The sequence below is a fragment of the Temnothorax americanus genome, unplaced genomic scaffold (assembly GCF_048541705.1).
Source record: "Temnothorax americanus isolate GAGA-0224 unplaced genomic scaffold, ASM4854170v1 Scaffold13, whole genome shotgun sequence".
NCBI lineage: Eukaryota > Metazoa > Arthropoda > Insecta > Hymenoptera > Formicidae > Temnothorax > Temnothorax americanus.
In genome coordinates this window covers 4,186,245-4,208,156 of record NW_027509264.1, presented here as the reverse complement: position 1 = coordinate 4,208,156, position 21,912 = coordinate 4,186,245, and the positions used below count along the sequence as shown (strand labels likewise).

General features: G+C 39.9%; 1 protein-coding gene across 5 annotated transcripts in view; it reads right to left on the bottom strand.

Moving 5' to 3' along the window:
• Positions 1-9,476: 9,476 nt before the first annotated feature.
• The window catches only part of LOC143893878 (neurotrimin), a 298,243-nt gene continuing 285,807 nt past the window's right edge, over positions 9,477-21,912 (bottom strand). For 4 of the 5 annotated variants that reach the window (XM_077399698.1, XM_077399697.1, XM_077399699.1 and 1 more), the window contains one exon: positions 9,477-21,381. In XM_077399698.1, coding sequence (XP_077255824.1) covers positions 21,290-21,381 — 92 coding nt within the window. In that variant the 3' untranslated portion in view covers positions 9,477-21,289. The remainder of the gene's footprint in view (positions 21,382-21,912) is intronic. The other variant, XM_077399700.1, reaches the window with a different exon arrangement.

The window sequence follows — 21,912 nt, the reverse complement described above, 5'->3', positions numbered from 1 at the left end:
TACAGATTAATTTTATGCGGAAACATATAAAATATGCACACGCTAATGGCATTTTAATAACATAGATAACGTATGTTACGAAAATATATATATAACGCAGAAAAATACTAAATATATACCTACATTTGCGTGTTTTCCCGCGAATTTCGAAGTATATGTTGTGCGTATTCGAACTGTGCGGAAAGTAAAGTACACTTAATCGGTGAGCGTATAAGAAAATATATGCTTTATTAAGTAGTAATTCTCTCTGTTTGTATAGAGATGGAATTCTGCATATGTCTCTATTTACATATGATTGTAATTAACGAATATATTAATCAATTTCATTCTTTTAGTATAACAAGTTAAAACATGTTCCTTTCAAAGTTAATTTTGATGACAATTTCACAACGTATTAGCGTATTTTTTAAAATATAAAAGTATTTTTAGGAAATATTCGGTGATACATTTTTAAGAGAAATATTTCGATATATATTGCATTAATATCACGGAACGAGAGCACCCAACGCAATTTTGTAACTTTCGTAGAAAAGAAAATGTTTTTCAACAACTACTTATTTTCTTTCAGCGAATTTTCCACAATCTTTAAAAATATTTTTGGAACAGATTAAGAGGCAAAATTTTGTAGTCAGTTTTTTAACCGCGTAAAAGTATTTAGTTTATTTTGGAAAAAAAGTTTTTTTTGCATCTTTTTTTTAAACAAGTGTTTCCTTATGCTTGTCAATAAAGAATCCGTATAAAAATCTCTTTAAAATATTTTTCAATATGGCTGAAACAGCTGAAACATGGTGCATATTATATCTGATATCTATTGGCATCTTTATACAATTATGTGTCGATACTCGAGCAATCCTTTTACCCGCGTTGGTTGCAACTACACACGGAATATTTTCATTCGTCCTCGATGACATCGTTCTTTTTTCTTTTTTTTACAATTTCGAGTATCACATAAATCATGCATTTAGCGTCGAGTGGTCTCTAAAGGAAGATACGCGTTTCGCAGAAATTCGTCCGCTAGTGTTTCTACCATCCTTTCGTCCGTCCGCCCCAGAAACGGTTGTAGCGTCGATCTTACCCTTTGAAGATCGGCTATTTTCATAATAAGGAAATATATCTTTCCCTCAAGACGACGTTCCATTCTCACGCGATACGGTCCGTTTCGAAAGTGGGTCGCCCGGGGCGAACGACTCGCGGGCAAAAAGACGAAATGGAGACGCAGGAAGGAGAAAACGCGCAAACACATATACGTACCGCGACAGTCTTCACGAAAAGCAGACGTGCATTAAAGTGCAGGCAGAATTTAAGCACACGCGTTGCACGCGCTGCGATGCCGTTGTGTCGCCCGTGATAAATCTCGTCGCCATGCTGGCGCGATTAATGGGGGTCGTTGATCATTTCAATTTTGTTGTTAAAAATGTTCAGTATTGCGGGTTTTAATTATCTGCGTCAATAACAAAGAAAAAACTACATTTTACTTATTATTGAATAATTATACGGATATCACACCTAACTTTTGTATAACACAAATATCCGGATTTATTATAGTATGAAGGATTTAGTAAGGCCGACTCGATGTTTTCTATTTAGACTTTAGACACGACGCGATAAGAGATGAATACGTTATATTCATATTTATGCTTAAGTAGAGTTTTTAATATTTTAAGAAATATAAACTTTTGTACAATTTATATCAATGCTTAACTTTTTATTACAATTCTATATATATAGATTTTTTGTATAGAGAATAGCAAAGAGATTCGTCTTCATTTCTATGTCACTTTCAACGTCGTACTTCGTTGCAATTAAATGTTCAACGAGCACACAAAGTGACAGTACTTATAATCCGAATTAAAGATTAGGAAAGAAGAGGTTTTTGTCGTGGCCAAAAATTTGTCATTTGATATAGTCGCTTATCTCGCGCAGCCGCTTAAGTAAGATTAATGGTCCGGTTATTAGATCTTTTCTGCTCGCGCGGCCGCATGGTCTCGAGACGTGATTTTCGCGAATGCTATATGCGTCATTAACGGCATTCGAGTACACGTCACGTTTCCGTTTATGACGCGGCACGACCGCGTCTTATATTCCAACGGGGATTTTCGTAATGCGAAAAATAGGACTCCCGAGACTTGTAACCGTTTCGGAGTATAAATATTTTTATCGATTGTTTGTGGCACACACGTTCGGCTTTTTCCGCGCTTTTAAAATACTGGTGTACCCGTGGATCGTGAATATATGGAAACTCGCTCGACGTAGGCCGAAAACCCCCTACCTATGTATAAATCTCTCTGGGTCTTTTAGACAACCGGGGTTAGACAACCGTTATTTGAACCCGGTGCGTTATTGATTCTCTTATTCAGTGTGTGCGCTTGAATTTAACTCTGGCAAATCCAACCTGTGTCGTAGTTGGGCAAAGGAAGATATTAATCCTTATACTATCACGAGATAACTTTCTTATCCTTTCTTTTACCGTAGATTTTAATCCTAATGAATTATTTCCGCGCGCGTTGCAGTCTCATATTATATATACTTTCAGGTCTAATTACATAAGATAACGATATACGTTATTCAGAATTGAAATAATAAGAGAAGGAAAACTGATCTAATGCAGAGCAATATAAAAATGCAGAGTTTATCATTTTACTATATAATAATTAGTGATATGTATGAATATCGAGAATCTGTTTCGAATAAGAGTAGCGAACTAAAAAACTTTCTTTTCGAACCGGATATATAATTTAAAACGTACAAGATCTCTTTTTCCAATAACGATAAGTATCTCATTAAAATATGCTACTGATTCTTTACCTATATGCAAGGTGGCAAATGAAAAATGTTGATTATCATTTGATTTAAAGAGAATTTACGAAAATAGATCTCAAATGGAGAAACCTCTTTATGCGTCACGTACGACGCATGTGTACAAATTCATATATAAATTATTTTGACAAAAAACATACATTGAACTTGTAAACAAACATACAATGTATGAGTAAGATACATTAGATACATACGTAAGATTCTAAATTATGTAAAATTATTAACAGATAATGTGTGGTATTTTGCTTCGATTATAAGATTACAACAGTGTTGCAAGGTTTTTTAAATATGTTGTATCCGTTATGCATGTTTCGAACATCGCGTTATCAAAGTACACGATGTCATTCATTGTTGTTCTATAACGTGAATTATTGGCGAAGCCATAGCGTAATATTATCTCATTATGTGCAAAATATCTCGTGATATTTTCACGCGAGAATAGCGACTTTCGAACGCGTGCGGTTACTGTAAAAAAATGGCTTTTTAGAAAACTAATTCAAATACTTTCGTTCGGCTTCGGTTTAATTAGAAACGTGAGCCAAAACTTCGTGATGGAACTTCTGAAAATTAATTATACGTTCCCCCACACACTCCGCCAAGCGATTAAAAGCCCATTCGAAACGCCCGTGCGCTGCGAGTTCAATAAAAATAGTTTGACCAACGTGCAACGTCTACTTGTATCGGCTGTTTCGATCGTGTAAAAAAGAAGATGCAACGTTTTATTTGCCGCTATTCAATTTGTTTTAGTCACATACATCGCTCCTTTATCGCGGATTACGACTCGAGAAATGTAACTAATGGAACGTTTCTATCTTTTCCTTATCTTTCAGTATTTAATTAATTAATTAGTTTAATTATTAAATGGTGCGACAAATTTGTTTCAATTATTCCGTCATTTGTATGACGGAATATGAACTGAATGACTACCTAAAATTGAAGTTTTAATTATATATATAACCATTTTCTTATCGTTTATATCAATCACTCTCTACGGTTTGACATAATTATTCCATTTTTATTTTAGTAATGGCTATACAAAATATCACGTTACGCATTTTATAAGTTTTCGCTTGGATTTATTACTATTATTGATGAGAGACTTATTTTTATCATTCGCAAGATTCGACGCATCATATTCTTTTAGCAACGACGAATTCTCAATCATATAATTTTATATTCCTATTAAATTCTGTGTCTATATCAATTTTGAATATATTTAATAAAGATTAATTAAAGTAACAAAAAAAACAAGATATTTAAAGATTAAGAGCGATCAAATTCTCTTTGATTTTCTCACATTACCAACGAAGAAAAGTCCAATCCAGTTAGTTTCTTTAACATATATACAAGCATCTTGCGATAGCCATTAATAACTTTGAGCCGAATAATAACAAACTAACTAATAAAGCCTATTGAAACCCTCTGATTAGATCGAAATGTTCTCGATATTTCAACAAAGAGATAATCGCGAAAGTCAATAGTAAAAATCGACACTGAAGATCACTACCTTTATCATGTTATTTCATAGTTACATCTACGCATCTTATTGTATATGCTGTATAATAGTTCGAGATAAAATGTCGCTCTCGGCTTGCTATTTTACTTGTCGGCGAAGATCTCATTAAAATTAACTGCGAAACGAGAATCAAACGAGCACATTTAATGTTAAATGCGCGGTGAGAACATGCGCCCATACACTTGCCGAGATCCCCAGAGAATCGTAACAATTTCTATTCGCCAAATATAATTCGTCACGTCGCGAACTGCGGAAATATATTCGTTACGTGGGCTCCCGCATTATATGTACAAGCGCTGGTTTGGGAGTCATTCGAGGTTGGCCACGGTAAATTGCGACCGGTAATGTCAGTTCTTAATAACGGCACGCCAGCTGGTAATATCGATCCGTAAGCAGCCGTGGCGAGTGCGCGCGATCGTATTTTTCAGGCCTAGACCGCGCGCGCCGTGCCGATCGAGTACATCTGTTTACAGCCACTATACTGCAGTGTCGGCTCATACATTAATTAAGCACGACATGCATTCTCATTGCGCAATAACGGCTCTGCGACGCGCAATTTCGCGTCAAAAATTTCATTGTCGTATGTCCGTTTCTCTCCGCGAAGCCCTTCTTTTTTTAATTATTATTCAATTGACAAACATATATATAAATCGAGGCGCCAGATTTTACTTAGGGCACTTTGTGCGCAGAATATCGAGTTTTTAATTTGTAACAATGTATCAAAGATTCACGTTGTTTGAAAGACGTGCGTGAATTCTATGAAGAGCTGCTATATGCAGCGTGCTTCTCCAGGATTAGCCGAGAGCACAGTCCACGTCGATAATTCACCGAAATGCGCATTGCATTTGCCCGGTAAATATACCGGCGCTATACCTCGAGGTCCGCCCTTCGATTTCCATTCGTCGTCCCGCGCCGCAACAGCACCATTTGCGAGAGAGAGACAGAGAGAAAGAGAGAGAGAGGGAGAGAGAGAGAGGGGGGGGAGGGAACGGACTTCCGCATTAACATAAACGTATTACGAGGCACCGACGACAAGTTAGAAAGCAAGAGCGCTCTAACGAGTGAAAAATCGACCGATATAGATCGCCGTCGTAACGTGTATAGCCTACTCGCTCTTCGTGGGTCGTAACGAGTCCGGGGAAGAGGACTCTTTTCTTTTGCCTTCGTTGAGAAAAAGGCAGGCGCGATCTAATTACGGTGAGGGTAGCGAGCGAGTCGCGGGAATTCCCGGGGAAAACTCCGGACCTTTCTTCAGCAGCTCAGCAGGCGAGAGACTGTTGTTGCCGGTGCGATAGTCCGCGCTGGGGATGGCTCGATGCACTCTCTTGAGGTTGGATGGCAGCTTGCTCGCTCGCTTGGTTGGTTGGCTCGGCTTGCTCGGCTGGCACTGGTTACGATCGATGCCGCTAAAATTCAGCCGATACCGACGACATAATGAGAATGAATCGACCGACGACGTAGCTATAGGCTTCAAGATCGATTCTATATCGAAGGGTCGAAGAGGGATGTATGTACGGATACGTACAAATGAACGCGAACGTATCTGCGCCAGCCGAGAGATAAACAGCCGGGTCGTCGGGAATTATGGTTCTTCACCCCGCATTGTTTTTTTCCTCAATCTTGTGAGCAAAAAATATATACGCCAATGTGAAAAGACGGCGAAAAGTTGGTAAAATAATAATAAACTTGGAATAATCCGGCTGATGGCTGAAGTGTACTTGCAGTATTTACACTATCTAATCGGATTGTGAAAATTAAACGTTCTTTGACGATATTATTTTAGTTTATCACGTATTCCTTCTTCCGTCTGATAAGTGCGCGCGAAAGTTCACGCAGTGGATATTCCTTCGTTCGCTCGTCACAGTTTCTATCCCGCTGACAAGCCGCGTGTAAAACACATGCTCTGGGACTTATTTGCGATTACATACGAATGAATGCATCTAAATCCGTCCAATGCGAGAGCAACTGTAGAGCCGCGTGTCGATGTATATATTTTTCTCTCTCCCTTTGCACTCGATACGCGTGCAGATGGGGCAGCGTGCCAGAACGAGGGACCGAAGCGAGAGCGATGAGGGAAGAGAGAGAGAGAGAGCGATGAGGGAAGAGAGAGAGAGAGAGAGAGAGAGAGAGAGAGAGAGAGAGAGAGAGCACGAGCGAGCAGGAGAGATTGAGGGAGAGAGTGGAAATGAGATAGAAGTTGGTATAGCGAAGGAGAGGTCAGGTCGCTGGAGAGAAAGGGAGAGAAAGATGGAGCGAGAGAGGGTTAGGTATGAGAGGGAGTGGAGAAAGGGAGATCAGGAAAAGGGACGAAGAGCTGCCGGTAGAAGGGGTGGATGAGGAGGAGGAGGTGACGGTGGTGGAGAGAGGGGCAGATTTGACCCTGCTTGTGCACCTGGATAGGAGGCTGTAATCAATACCACAGAAAGCGCGCGCTGCGCCAGGCTCACCCCTTATCCGACCACCTACCGATACCTGAATAAACGGTAGCACACGCAGAGTGCCCCCGTCTACTTGCGATTTCGTTTTCCGCGATACATAACAAATTATGTGTTGTCTGACGTATAATGAGCTCCGTTTTCGACCTGATTTGTGTGATACAGTCATTTGACATCATTGACGTATGTCTTTTCTTTCTTATATAGGACAACGAAAGATCAAAGACTGCAAGGTAGCAGCTATATTTTATTTTCTTTCTGTTGTTATATTGTACATTTGTAATTGTTCGATTTTTATATTTTTACCGACGACGTAAAGAATTGATGAAGAAGTGAATTTAAATGAGAGTTTTTGTGCGCATTGTCTAAAAAAAGTTTTGAGATTGAAAATTCTTACCAATTTTACGTTATATATATTTTTTTTGTGAAAAATTTCTTTATGAAAAGTATTAAATAAATTATAATTTATATTAGTAATGGATTTAAATTAATATATACTGTAGTATTCTCAAAGTTCTTACAAAATCATTTAGGTAATTGACATTGCCTCGTTTCTCTTGTATATAAGACAATTTCTAAATTTATCTGTTTATTAAATCCGCTTGTTTATTTGCTTGCTTTCATTATATATTCTTCGCTGAAACAGATTGCGTAATTTTCTTGTTGATGAATCTGTAATCCACGATTATGCGCCATAATTAGTTCACGTTATAAGATTCTTTCATTAACTTGAAACCGATTTTTTTTCTAAAGAAAATTTTGATTGCATAGCATCTTCTTTCTCAATTTTTCAGTATCCGATATTAAATAACCCAGTAACTTAACTGTAAATTAAAATCCAGTTTAATTAAAATCTACTTAGAATAAGTCAAAGAGGATTTTGCCATCCATTGACAGCTCTGAAACCTAAACCACGAAATATATATTATTCTTCAGTTTTATTCGCCTGTCACGTAATGATTGGTATTTTTATATTTTTGTTAAAAGAAAGGGCGCAATGTCGATTAAATCGCCTCTCCCGCCAAGATTTGACATCGCGGATTTTATGCAAGTTGTGATATGAGCAAGCTCATAGAATAATCGCCCAGAGTTTTCGAGCGGGGCGTTGGTCGCGACATTTGTATATGCCGCACGCGCGCCACATTCCTGCAAGTTTGTCGCAATGCATCTTCATTGCTACTTTTCATAGCGAGATGCTGTCTGAATGTGGAATCGCGCTTGTCTCGAAGAGAAATATTTCGGTGTCGCGACATCTGGCGAAGTACGATCATTTATTTTAATGGCTTTCGTCTTTGCAGTCAAATCCGGGATACGAAATTTTAACACGTAACATTTTTCAGCTCTTTGTTCTCACGAGAAATATATTTTTACATAGATGTCAAAAAAATTTCGACTTTGATGTTTCATTACCTTTATGTGTGAGTATCGTCAGATTATAAAAAAGAAAGAATCTTTACGAGGAACATGTAAGTATTCAAAGATATTAGCAGCTCACTCAGAATAACGAGGATAAGCGCAAAAATATTTTGATGCAAAATTTCGAAAATATCACTCGAAATTTTGAATATATAAGGCGGAACGCCTCAGCCTGAATCTTTTACTTATTTTAAACGGCCAAGTTTTCGCAACACGGCGTTGGTAGCGCGTTGCAACACGAACACGCGATTGCACGCTATACACACGTGCGACTACAACAAATTAGCGGTCCCGGAATAAATTGAAAGGTTTAGCGGGACTCGACAGAGCAGAGGGGAATAGGTAATCGTCTGAGATCAGCTTAGGCCAAACCGCAGGTGGTCTAATTGCGAGCGAGCTTTCCCTTCGTGGTAATCGTGCGATGGGGATGTCATATTACACGTGTAGAGATAATGCATCGTCCATGCAAATTCGTGTCTTGCGTGTCTAACGTTTATCCTTCATCGGCGTCGTTCTCCCTCTCGCGCGAGATCCTCGAGTATGTGCCGACGATGGGTTAGTGGTGGTCGGGACCTCATATCGTTGATTTTAATTACACTATAATTATCGACGTTTGATTAATCCTCGAGTTTGACTTTACTCACTGTGCCTGCCATTCTTTCGCAGAGATTGAGTGATCCATATTGTATGATCATTGTTTGACTAAACGTTCAATTATTTACGAATTACAATCCTAAACTCTCGATATTTCACTACACACATATATGCGTGCTTTGAAATTAAATCAATCAACGTCAATTAGAAATAAAAAAAAATCGAATCTGGAATCTAATACATTTATAAATACATGAAATCTTTTTTTTTTGTTCTCCGCATTATTTCTTATTTATTTTCGATCGGCTATGAAATTTGTGTTTTAATAAACCATCGATGACGATAAATTGTAAGAAAATATCAAATCTTTCGTTGATAAAAAAATCAATTTTTATCTTCTCTCGCATTTTTACGATAGGAAACTAATTCTCTATATTGTAGGAATTAATATTAACGCGCCATTGTGACATAATAAGATTATGTCTGACATACTAAGGCTGCGGTCCACTTGATGCTACAAATGCTTCGAAGCATTCCTCTTCTCCTTTCTTTCAATGAAGAAAGAAAAAGAAGAAAAACGCTTCAAAGCATTTGTGGCGTCAAGTGGACCGCAGCCTAAGTTATATAAAAATGATGAGTACTCACATTTGTGTAGGGCGAGGTAAATTTGCTGCGATGTCGTTGCAACACCAGAGCGATTTACTGTCGATAATTTATTTCTGATTATAGATACAATATACATCGTAGGCTAGACGAAACACTTATTGCGTATATTAGCCTATCTATAAATGGTACGATGTGAACGCAACACAACGAGTTAGGAATGTAAAACGGATAGAAACTTATTACACCGCCGCGTACAACGCGACGTGTTCGAGGAAACATATAAGTCCGATCGATGAATGCGAGGATGATCTCTTTTATAGTTTTCTCGTATCCCACGTTAATACAGGGATTTACGCCGGCGCGTTCGAGCGAATACGTTCTGCGTGTTGTCTGTCTGTCTGTTGTCTGCGTATGCGTGTGTGAGTATATGTATGTGTATGTACGCGTGGGTGTAAACGGCACCGTTTTTTTTTTTTTTCATTAAACATCATTGTCGCGACACATTTTATCACTCTTGTCTTATTTCATTTAATTAGCTACTCTCGCACGAGTGCGGAGAGTGTGATCGAAGTAGTTCGATATAATATTTACACGGCCACTTATTAGTAACGTCCAACACGGAACTGGCAGTGTTCCGATATATGCGGTGCTCGATCCGATCTGTGCTTGATCTATTGCGGAATTTACTGGAAATATAAAATTGCTGATCCCCATAATTCTTGATTGACTTTCAGTATTCGCATTTACTATCCTCTTTCTATATCTGATATGAGTAGGAATTGAATTATATAAATTATCTTTTATAATTTACAGTTAAATTATTTCTCGTTATATATTAAAAGCTATTAATTTAATGTTAAAATATTCTTGTGTATAAAATTATGCGCTATTGTATTAATTATTAAATATTAATTTAGTTTTAAGCAGAACAAATATCTTTAAAATATCATAGAAATTATGTGCAAAATCTTCATATACTTAATTTTTTTAAAAATCTATAAAATAAAATTTAAATATAGCAAATGTCAAAATTTCAACGATTAATTATTAACAAGGCAGACTTTATATACGATGAAAATCAAATCAGTTTCCAATATCTATTTTCAGAAAGTATTTTTACGCCCACCATTTCGTGCGTGGCGGACGTCAGAATTTTTATCAAAACTGTACTTCATTCATTATCGCGTGCACTTTATCGGAACCGTTCGTCGTTCGAGAGTCAATTACTAATTTCATATTCTTTATTCTTCACAATTAACGGATACAACGGAGCTCCGCGACCCCATCTAAAATTCAAATCCGCGTAACTAATCCGTCGACAGATAGTTCTTTTTCTCCTTCTCTCGCCATACTTACCTGCCGCCGTTGCATCAGATTAGATCGCAAATCGAATCGCACCGCATTTCTTTGCGCTACTGATCGCGCGACGAAGCGCGACGCCCATATCAGTCCGATATAGGACATTCTTCCGATATTATCCCTCTCGCACCGGGGGCTCGCCGAGGGATGGAGAGGTTCGGCCTTGACGAGAATACCGCGTGGCTGGGATCGCGAATGGAAGGCGAAGTTTTTTCGAAACTTCCACGAGCAGTTCCATTCGCGCGCCTGCTCATATTCGCGAGTTCGCTTTGATTCAACTTGACTATCTTTATTTCCCTCCATTCCCATCCCTTTTTCTCTACGGCCTTCTGTGATTCGCACGGTGGCAGCCCCTTTTCTTTTTTTACATGTAACGCATTCTAGATTTATTCTCTCTTTCGCTCCCCCTTTCTTTTTTGTCCTCTATCTCTGAAAGCTGATTTACGAAAGAAAGAGCCTTAAAGTTTCTCCGCTTTTTCTCGCCATCTTTCCGATCGGTTTCCCCCAATGCGAGATAAATCGCGCTTTCATACGTCACGTTTTCCCGCTTACTTACATATTCACAGCTATAATTTCGATCCTGTCTCCTTTCCGCGAGAGAGAGATCGGATAAGTCCAGACGATAAGCTTCTCTCGGTCAGACCGGATTGATCACGCTTGGACGCCGGCATCCTGGCCGGAAGATCTTGTCTTCTCTGGATATATTGACATATTTACAATATGTGGAGTTTTGTGAATTATTCTATTGTAGTTTCGCATGTGTGTGATTGTTGATACCTTCAACGATAGCGTATCAGAATATTGTGTTGCGCGAACATATGACGCGCATTATTTAGGAAGGAATCAGTCGACAGTGTTTTTTTTTTATTGTTAATCCGTTAGGGATTGTCGGTTGGTTCCTTTCTCTCTGTAAAGAAGATCCACATAATTCTTTCATATAGATTTATCTGAAGAGCCCAAGTCAAATATCAATTAAACGCTAAAAATGCTGATTTTCTGAATTACGATGAAAAAGCCCAACAAATTTCATTGTTTCAGAAATATCGTTTAGTAATTTATTATCTCGAATTGTCTAAAATTTACATAATGACTTGATATCTCTTAAACGACAAATTTGAAATATTTTTTTTGCCGTAATTCAGGATATTAGTTTATCAGAATAGTATCTAGTTAATATCCGACTTTCGCTCTTCGATCGCATATGTCTCGAAATCACGTTGACATAAATGCTAACAAAAGTTCTCCGATTCAATATCGACACCTTGACGATTGTATCGGAAGTGGTCATTTGAAGGAAGCGAATCCTCAAGTATTGCAGAGGCGTCCCGCGCATTCATGCAATCAGGAATTTTTCGACGCGGTTTGATATTTCGCGCAGTTTATCCGCGTGCAATTTCCATGAGCAAACGCGCACGGAGATATAGAAAAAGTATGAAAGAGAGAAGAGAGAAGAGAGAAAAAAAGAGAGAGAGAGAGAAATAAATTATAAAATAAAAGAGAGAAAGCGAGCGTCATAATTATCACGCGGCAACACCGGTGTAGATCATTAAAAAACAACTCACTCTCATTTACGTCTGGCCTGCTAAAGGTTAATGAGAGCGTTCGCGGGTATGCAGCGGCGAATCGAATATCGGAAAAGTGATCACGCGCTCGGTTCTGCTCATACATACGTACGTACATTCGCGCACACATGGAAACATGGAATATTTTAAGATTACGTTAAAGCTATCCGATCTGGCACGCAGCCATCTTCGGTGGCCATGTCATGCGGCGATTTCGTATGAGATTTACGAATGTAATTAGCACAGGCACACTCTTTCATTCACTGGCAGATACAGAGTTTTTTTTTCTCTCCCTCTCTCTCTCTCTCTCTCTCTCTCTCTCTCTCTCTCTCTTTCTCTTTCTCTCTCTTTCCGAGATTTCAATGGGAATTTATTATTTTTTTCAATACTTTTGCTGACTAATTCATGCATCATCTTGGCCTGGCCAAGATTGTATAAAAAAAAATGTTAATTATATAATGAAGTTCTGGAAATCTTTTATCTCGATGGCCGAGTTGTTGAGAATCTCCTAGATCTGCCACGTGCGCATGACGTCGGTAACATTTGCATTTAAGTCACATTGCCGTTCGATTTACTGAATTACCTGCGGTGTTTCACATTGTACGCAATGTAAGTACGGTGCAGCACATCACGATGTGTTGCCTCTTCGTCGCGCTCGGCAGAGTTAATTTATGACGCCTAACGCGCGTTACACACTAAATCCCGACGTTACTTCCCTTGACTTTTAATATTCATCGTCACCGTAGTGATCAAGATTGTATACACTTGCATACACGCATACACGCCCGCACGCACGCATGCACGCACGAATACATACACAGGCATATCGTACAAAATGAATCGTGTATACTGCATGTATAGTGATAAATGCGATAACGTCGCAATCGTCATATTGTCGAGACCAACTAAACAACTAAACAGCCTTTTAAGTACATATTTACATATACGAGAGAAGTATAGTGTCGATCGAAAGTCCGTTGTCGACAAAGGTGACGGTCTGTTGTGCGCGTATGCCAGGTAGCATGTTTAATGTTCGTTTAATTCGTCAAATTCTGGTGAATTCCGCCCGAGCGAGATGTAACGCGCGAGCGGAAAATGCAGATTGCGCGTATATCAATGCTTGGCGTCGTGGTCATTGATTTAATCGTCGAAATTAGGCTGAGGGACTGCCCGCATTCGGTTTTCCATGACCTGCGTGTGCGCATAATTATTATGCGAATATTGTACGGAACTGAATATCATTAAACGATAACTGCTCGATTATTCGTCATTAATTCCGTTATTATGAACCGTCCATTAGGAACGTATGATATTAACGCGCTAAATCTTTATCGCGTTTTATCTCTTTTCTGTCGCACTAACCGTGTTCGAACTATCGAAGGGTATTTCACGAAATCTTGAGACATATCTCGATCTTCATGCGATATACAATTCCACTTTTAATTACGATATATTTTACGATTTAACGAAATCGGATATGAATCGGATGTGAGTATACGTGCGTAAGAGATGACGATTCTCATCATGTTTCACCACGTTTGTTTGAATTAATTAACGTTCAGTTTTGACGAAACGCGACCTAAACGTAATGAGAGTTCTTGTCTTCAATATCGGCGACGAAGATATAATTTGAGGAAACGCGAAAGGTTAATTAAATCTTTTTACGTCTCGTGGTCTCGCACATCGAACGCTAACGAGTCGTCGTCATATCGTACGTTGCGTCTCGCACTTGATAGCGCACCCAATGCGTCGATTTTTTATAAACCGTCACCTAAAATCCTCTTCCTCGTCGGCGCATCGAGCTGCGTACTAATTCGCGTCATGCCGAACAAACGAAAGTAGTTTTTCGCATTTTTTTTCGTTTTTCTGTTTATACTCTTTTTTTGTCTCGCTGGGTCAGATTTTCGAATCAAAAGTATACACATCGCAGCGTAGTTATTGAAAATTTGCACATGCGAAAAATTGGCAAATATACAGTCGACCAAAAGAAGGTCGATCGATAGATTCTGTTGTACAACGATAATTGAAAATAAAAGTTCTCCGATGAGTGTTTAATATTTTGATAAATCGAACGTTATTACGTACATTTAGAAGTCTTTGCATCGCTGTCATTGGATATTGGAAAAATAAAATTGACATTCTAATCGCGATGTAGGTATCTTACATATAACTGAAATGAGATCGACTAAAGAAGATAGAAGAAATAAATATTGCGTAAACATGAGGCAGATCGATTTGTCGATGCCAATATTTGACGAAAGAATACGTTTGGTCTGGTTTGGCTTTTTTCATTTTGTTCACGTACGTCAGTCACCTTCGGAACTTTATCCACAAGGAACATTATTGTTATAGCGAATCAAGATAATCGATCCAAAGTAGAAAAGATAAATATTGCATGTAACTGTTGAGCGATAGAATTTGTCGAATACCTATTGGACGAACGGACGCATCGTCTGACTTTTCCACTTGTTTCTTTCGCGCGACAATCAGTTTCGATACTCGCATAATTACATTTCTCGCTCGAGATACGTTCTCCTCAAGTATCGAGACTCGACGAATCGTAATGGAGAATTTCCTTTACGAGTACGAGTACGAGCTTATTTGAGCGTGCATCACTGATACCGAAGGTGGAATAACGAAACCGCGGCACGCACCACTTCTTTTATTTGCGTATCCTGCTATCCGAATGAAAAACGGGAATCGTCCGTCGCGGCTCTAAGCGTATCGCGCCTCTCCATAGTCTCCATGTTAACTGTTACGCGATTATTCGTTTTTTTTCCCCACGTTCTCGTTCTTTCTTTCTCTATTCTTCTATCTCAGTCCGCGTATTCTAGTCTCGACGTTCACATCCGGTGTTATGCGGGAGCGGCATCGCGGCAGTGGAATCTAAGTACCGCGCGCAGTCGACGGGCGCACCGATTGTCGCTAAATACTAACGCGCATCGCGACTACCAAGCACGATTCAATCCGCTTTTTAATACAACTATTTAAGGTTTAATTAAAACCGTGCGCACCGAGCGACTGGCTGTTGTAAAAATTCACGGAGAATTGCCGTCATATGATTTTTTCCATGCATTTTGACCGATATATAGGCCTTTTTCGTGAGCATCCATGTTTCGCGAATCCGCTTTGGCAGCGGCCGTTCCGGCTCTCGAGGGGTGATGCTGGTATAAAAACCGTATAAAGTTACTTTACAAACTCCATAAACTGCTAAGCGGACAGACCCATCTCTCTAGCTGCGGAAAAGACATGGAATGCGCAGGATATATAGATAAAAATTTAATCCGTAATTGTGTATCGCTCGTGTTCGTGTCGAATTTAAAAACGATGCGCGTCCACTTGGATATTTTGCGATGCGACACCAACGCGATCGTAAATATACATACTATATCATCAGCTTTTATCCCTAGGTCGTAGACAACATAATGAACACTGAGATTTTCCAAACGCGAATGTCCTTTGATATTTTTTTCTCTGGAGGAAATACTCTCGTCGAATTACTTACGTCGCGATAAAGAAGCTATTGTCCAACCGATCCAGAAATAGACTTGCGATATGAAGGAACAGACGAGGGTCCTCTTATCTCTCTCTGGACAGACGTCCTTTCGTTCCCGACCCGACGTACCCGGTTCGGTATCGTTTTCGGCCAATGTTCCGTTCGAGAAACGCGCAACGACGTCGTTCGCCGAGTGAGTTTGCTACGTCGACTTTGTAACGCGACTCTAATTCGCGGCGGTAACGACCTCGCTGCTGCGCTCGTAACCGGAGTCGGAAATTATACCGACGTTTAGTTTTGCTCCTTAATGAGTGGCGCGCTCTTCGGAGAGGAGGTTGTCGGACGATGTACTTCGCGGACCTAAAGTATCTAACATAAATGACGATGTAAATTGACTCAAGTAGCAGATTAAGTTAGAAGATTTCGCTCTTCTGTACGTTTATTCCCTTGACGACGCGTTTATTGTTATATTTACGACGTAAGATGCGAACATTTTCAGGAACTGGAATTTACACTTTTTAATCTTTATTCGCGATTCGCGTATCTATTTGTTCTTACGAATGTAAAGAAGAAACCATTTGCCATTTATTCCTTTGGTTCATCTATCAAAGAATTTTATCAAATAATTACTAAAAATTGCCTTTCCTTTGATTCAAAAAGAAAATGTTCGGACAAAACTAATTTCTTTTTTATTTAATTTTTATGTAATAGTTTGCATTTTATGAAGATAACGTTTGACGTTGATCATATTTTTCTGATTGTCTCATTCACTCGAATAGAAATACGATTACGTACGAACACGTCGTATAAAGACAGTCGGCAAAGTAACAATCAGAAATGAAACAATAACATTTACTCCGTTGACGTAATATGAGAAAAAGTGCCGCTCATTTTTAATTAAAGCCGGTTGGCTGCACGTACGCGGAGCTGCGGACGTCCCGGAAAAGCGAAACGAGAGGAAAAACGAGCACGTCCGACCGAGCGCGAGCATATAGAGAGTCTCGTTTGCCGGTCACGAACGGCATTCTCATGTCGGATGCTATTATAGTAAAAAATAAAAGTGGATGGAAATACCAAGAAACGACGATAGGAACGCGTTGCACGCACCCTGAACCTCCGGTATTGCGCAGCGTCATGTTCACTTCCGAGTTCCGAGGCTCTCTATCCCCTCTATCCACGATTGAAAATGTATCGAAGAATACGATGTTCTATACAACAGAACACTTCGTACAGTCAGCTAGCGATCTTGAATTATTACAATGCCTCGAAATCACGTTCGTATACATAAATCAGCCACATCCTTCGCGTAGAAAAGTCGAGAAAAGCTCCATGTTTAACCCTTTTTACTAAAAGCCATGCTACGGTGGCTTTTATCGTACGTTCGCTATATACGGAGAGTCTATAAATTTTTAATGTAAGTTTCTTTTATCGCCGATTTATGTGATTTGTACAAATATATTAATTGCGCGATACAATAAACATATTTTATTATTACGCTCGAATTAAACACGTGGAAACAAGTACAGTGCTCTTATAGCAAGCCGTTGTAAGCCGTTGTAAGCTTTCCATTCTGCGTCATCGTGAAAATATTGGAGCCATCTAATATGCGTCGATATCTGCCGGTTTTATCTTCCGATTGTCGCATTGGGCGCAATTTTGCATCTTGAGATATATACATTTCGGATACACTCGCGATGATACTTTCCGTCATATGAAACGTCGAATTAATATTCTCGATCGATGTTTGACCGCGTTAATCCAGTGCTTGTGCGGGGCACACAGGTATGTGTGAGTGGTACACGCGCGAGAGCGTACAGAGTACGAAGCCGAGCGTACATCGCGTCCGCTTGGAGAACCTCGATGCCGACACAATATGCGACGTACCTCACCTTTAACTTGATAAATTAAGGCGGATCGGCGAGTGTGTCGCTCACCACCTCTCTCTTCTCCGACTCATATCCCACCCTCGCACTCTTTTTTTCCCCGTTGTAATCCGGTAACCGCCTGATTTTTTCCGGCCAGCAGGAAGAATGGAGAAGTAACCGGTCGTAGAGATGGGAGACAACGGAGGAAGGGTCCACTAAACGTTCACCTCCGGTCGAGGGGCCGAGGGGCCGAGGGTCGCTATCTTTTTACCCGGGAAATAAGGGGCTAGAGACAGGGACTTGATTATCCGGTCGACGACGACGACAAGAGGCGTTCTTACGCGTGGTCGAGCCATTGTATTACTGGTCATTGAAAACTTTTTTAATCACGTTCTTCCGTTGCGGATACTATAGATATTGTTCGTCTTTCGCACTCACGCACACGAGCTTTCGAGGCTCAAGGCGTTTACCCGCACTTTTCATTTTGTTTTCATTCATTATTCATATTTTCTGCTACCATTTACTCCCGTTCGCGTTTGCGGCAGCTCGAAGTTTTATTAATAGTTACGAACCCGACGTCGTCGACGATGGTGAAACGCGGTGTCGTACTGAATTATGCGCCGTCCCGAACAAGAAGTCGTTTACGAGTTCCTAAATGTATTTTAAATCGGTCGCCGACTATAATAGCTATTCACGCGCATATCCTGATCGCTCGTAGTCAGTAGACGAGAAATATCTAAATGTTATATCTTTTGATTTCCGTTGAAAAGATTGATAGAACCTAAGAATTATATAAAATTTTGCGAGAGTGCTTTTTAATAAAGTCATCTTTAAACGATCATACATTTTGATGACATATATGGAAATAAGTTCATCAAGTTATATCGATTTTTGCAAGAATTTTTGGAATCGTCCTTTCAGCAGTTTCAAATATATGTACTTAAATGTACTTAAAATAAATTTTGCAAATTTTAAATACAATTCAGTATTTAAATACGATTTAAAAACGGTAGATTGAAAGAAAATGATGAGTGAGATGCGTCCGTAATGACTTTTACGTGTTTCAACGAGAGATAGACGAAATACGTGCAATATAAGAAACAAATGGCACAGCAATAGCGCGAGCGAGAATTATGAGTCACGTTGAGGACATCGCGCAGAAATTCAATATTATACTCCAAGTTCTCCGTACTACTCGTAAAGACAAATAGACAATTGTTTGAAAAAAAGAAAATTGCGAGAGCTAATTGAATCGGACGCATCTCGCATCTTTCGCGCGTACTTGATCGATTAGAACGATGCGTTTTCGTTGCTACTCTTACCGCGTACACCATTCTTGCGCTCGCTCGCGTGCACGCTATATATACGGATTGCACGCATGACCAACTTTTCTTCATTATCTTCCGCCTTCTACAGAAATTCTCCCCCGAGATGTAGGAAAATAAATTCACTTGATATCTCGCGATTTTTTTTTTCACCAACACGGACGGGTCCGTGACGGTAAAAAAATACAGGATTGCGTAAACAATGCAAATACATACGTGGAGAAAGAAAGATTCTGCATATTTGAATTAATTAAAAGGATTTCCATGCATGCTGCTCTATTTCTATTAATTCTGACAGAAAGAAATGCATTTACGAAATTTAATTTGCTTTATGACAAAGATGTGATCGTTAGTCGAAATCCCAAAATCTTGCAAACGGTACGATGAATTTCACTTGCATATTGCTTTAAAAATATACCGCTGTCGATTGTAGTTCCATTAATATTAATATTTCACGAAAAATCTTTTCCTTACATAAATGTTTTTTTGCTTTGTGACGTAAAAGATTCCGTTCTTCCTCGAATTTTTGTAACGCACCAAATAACGCGATTGAATTTAATGCAAATATCATTATACACGTCGAATCTCGCTTTGTCTCTGCACCTTTTGAGGTAACTGTCGGAACAGAAGCGTAATTACTGTTGAATCTCATAACGCGCAATTTCTATTTCGCGTAAACTAATTGCGCCGCTTTAGCCTCAACGACGTTCCACCGCGATTGTCAAGTAGCGGGCGATCGTGTTTCGTGTTTGGTCGAGAATAAATCCAAGAAATAATCCGAAAATCGCTATCTGCCATCAATCGATAATCGCGTGCGATAAGTACAGGCCGAGGCCACGGGCTTTTATCGGCCGCTAATTGATTTCGAGATGCCGCGCGGAAGAAAAGGAAAGAAGCGAAAAGAAAAGATAAAAAAAGAGCCGAGACGCGCGATCCGATTTCGCGGTAATCGCCTCCGCAATACCTTCCGGTCTCGGCGTAGAAATTCGAGATTTCGCTCCTCATCAATGGCCAGAAACGCGGCGTCAATATTGGAACACGAGACTGGAGGATCGACAAAAGGTTCCTTGTGCATGCCGCCGGGGAAGAATCGGTATATCATGGTACACAGAGGTGCACACTGGTCGTAGTGACCGATGGTCACACAGGCGTGGATTCCGAAGTGTATACTTGGTCAAAGCCGCGGTTGCACGGCAACGATTCGTTCTGTCGTCCTCGATGCACTCGCCGCCAGCCTTGCCAGTTGAAAGTCCATGAGCCAGCACTGTCGGCAGACGCTTCGAGTCCATTCGAATTAATCGCGGAGAGAAAGGCGAGCGCTGGCGACGCATACATCTCCGTGTTCTCGACCGCTCTTCGCTTATACGTGCTATACGTTTCGCTCTTTCCACCTTTCGCTCTATCTGTGTTGTGTACAAGATGTCCCAAAAGACTCACGTTTTTCTCGAACCAGAGGTATTTGCAATCGTACCGAAAAGAGAGTCGATTGTTTCGAGGATTTCTAACTTGTGAGTGATCGGAATTTGAGGATCCTCGGCGAAATATAAACGATAAAGGGAAAGTTACGTTCCAATGCTTTTAAGAACTTGAGAAGAATTTTAAATCAAGGATCAATCAGAGCGGAATGTTTAAATAAAACTTATGAAACGATGTGTGAAAATATCCGATTACGGCAACGTCTTGAATGCCATAATTTCAATCGCACTTTATTCAGTTTCATCAACGTGGAATTGTGTGCTTTATCCGGCGAATAATTGTACTCACCCGTGTGTTTTTCGATCAACAGCGTCAAGTTTGTGATTTTATTCACGAATAAGCAATCTCTGTCGTTAATAAAACCGATCGTTCATCGACGGTTATTATGTAACGGAATTTCATGATGTACATATTTCTTTTACGTGTATTATCGTACGTATATTCGCAGTCCCGAATCGCGCGCGGTCACATCGCTAAAAGAATCGTCCACTGATCGTCGCGCTGCCCTTCCGGACACGTCGTCGTCGCTCGGTTGCATCGACAAACGGCGCGTCGTTGCGAAAGAGTTCATCGTTCCGGTGCACAGTCAAAAGCGTCCCCATCGGACGCACATCGTCGCACGTATCTCGCCGCAGCTTCCATGACACCTGAGCAATGTTCGCGCAACTCGTGACACGGAAATACTTCTCTCCTTCTCTCTCTTTTTGTTTTCTCTCTTTCACACTCACTCTCTCATTCATTCATTTGTTCTTTCTCTCTTTTTCTTCGCTCGAAAGTGCCTTCCGATTTCTCTTTTCGAGAATGCGCGATGGAATGGAGCAATTAGTAAAGTAGCAGACACAGGCAGAGCAGAAGGGAGTACAGCCTCGGTTGCTTGGCCTGACCGCCGTGTTGCATTGCCGCGGGATACTCTCCTGAAACAGAGGGCAACACTTAAATTTTCTGAAGACCCGCGGCACTTGGCATTCTTGCCCTCCTCTCCCTCTCCTTCACATTGCTCTTTTTGTTGCTCAGTCAAAATGGAATGCAATTTAGCTAATTATTTCCCGTAATTGGCGCGGTTTCTCCTTGACGAGATGCATTCTCGCATCTCAAAAAGAGAATTTGCCACTTCTAGACGAGTTACACGAATATACAAACACAATCTTATAGAGCTGTCGAATATGAATTTTATATTAAAGATAAGCTGTGAGAAATAGTGCTCACATCGATAATAAATCAACGATAGTTATGTAATTGTTCAATGTAAAAAATTAAAAACTTGCCACAATGTACCGTCACAATAAGACCCTTATATATGAAATCTTATATGAAATTTATACATAAGATTTCTCAGAAGTTCACGCTTCCGATATTATTTGATGTTCCGCCATATTTTTTATGTTGTTGCAAAACAACAATTGTTAATCACGAGCTGATAAGAAGCCGAAGAAGCCGACGCACGA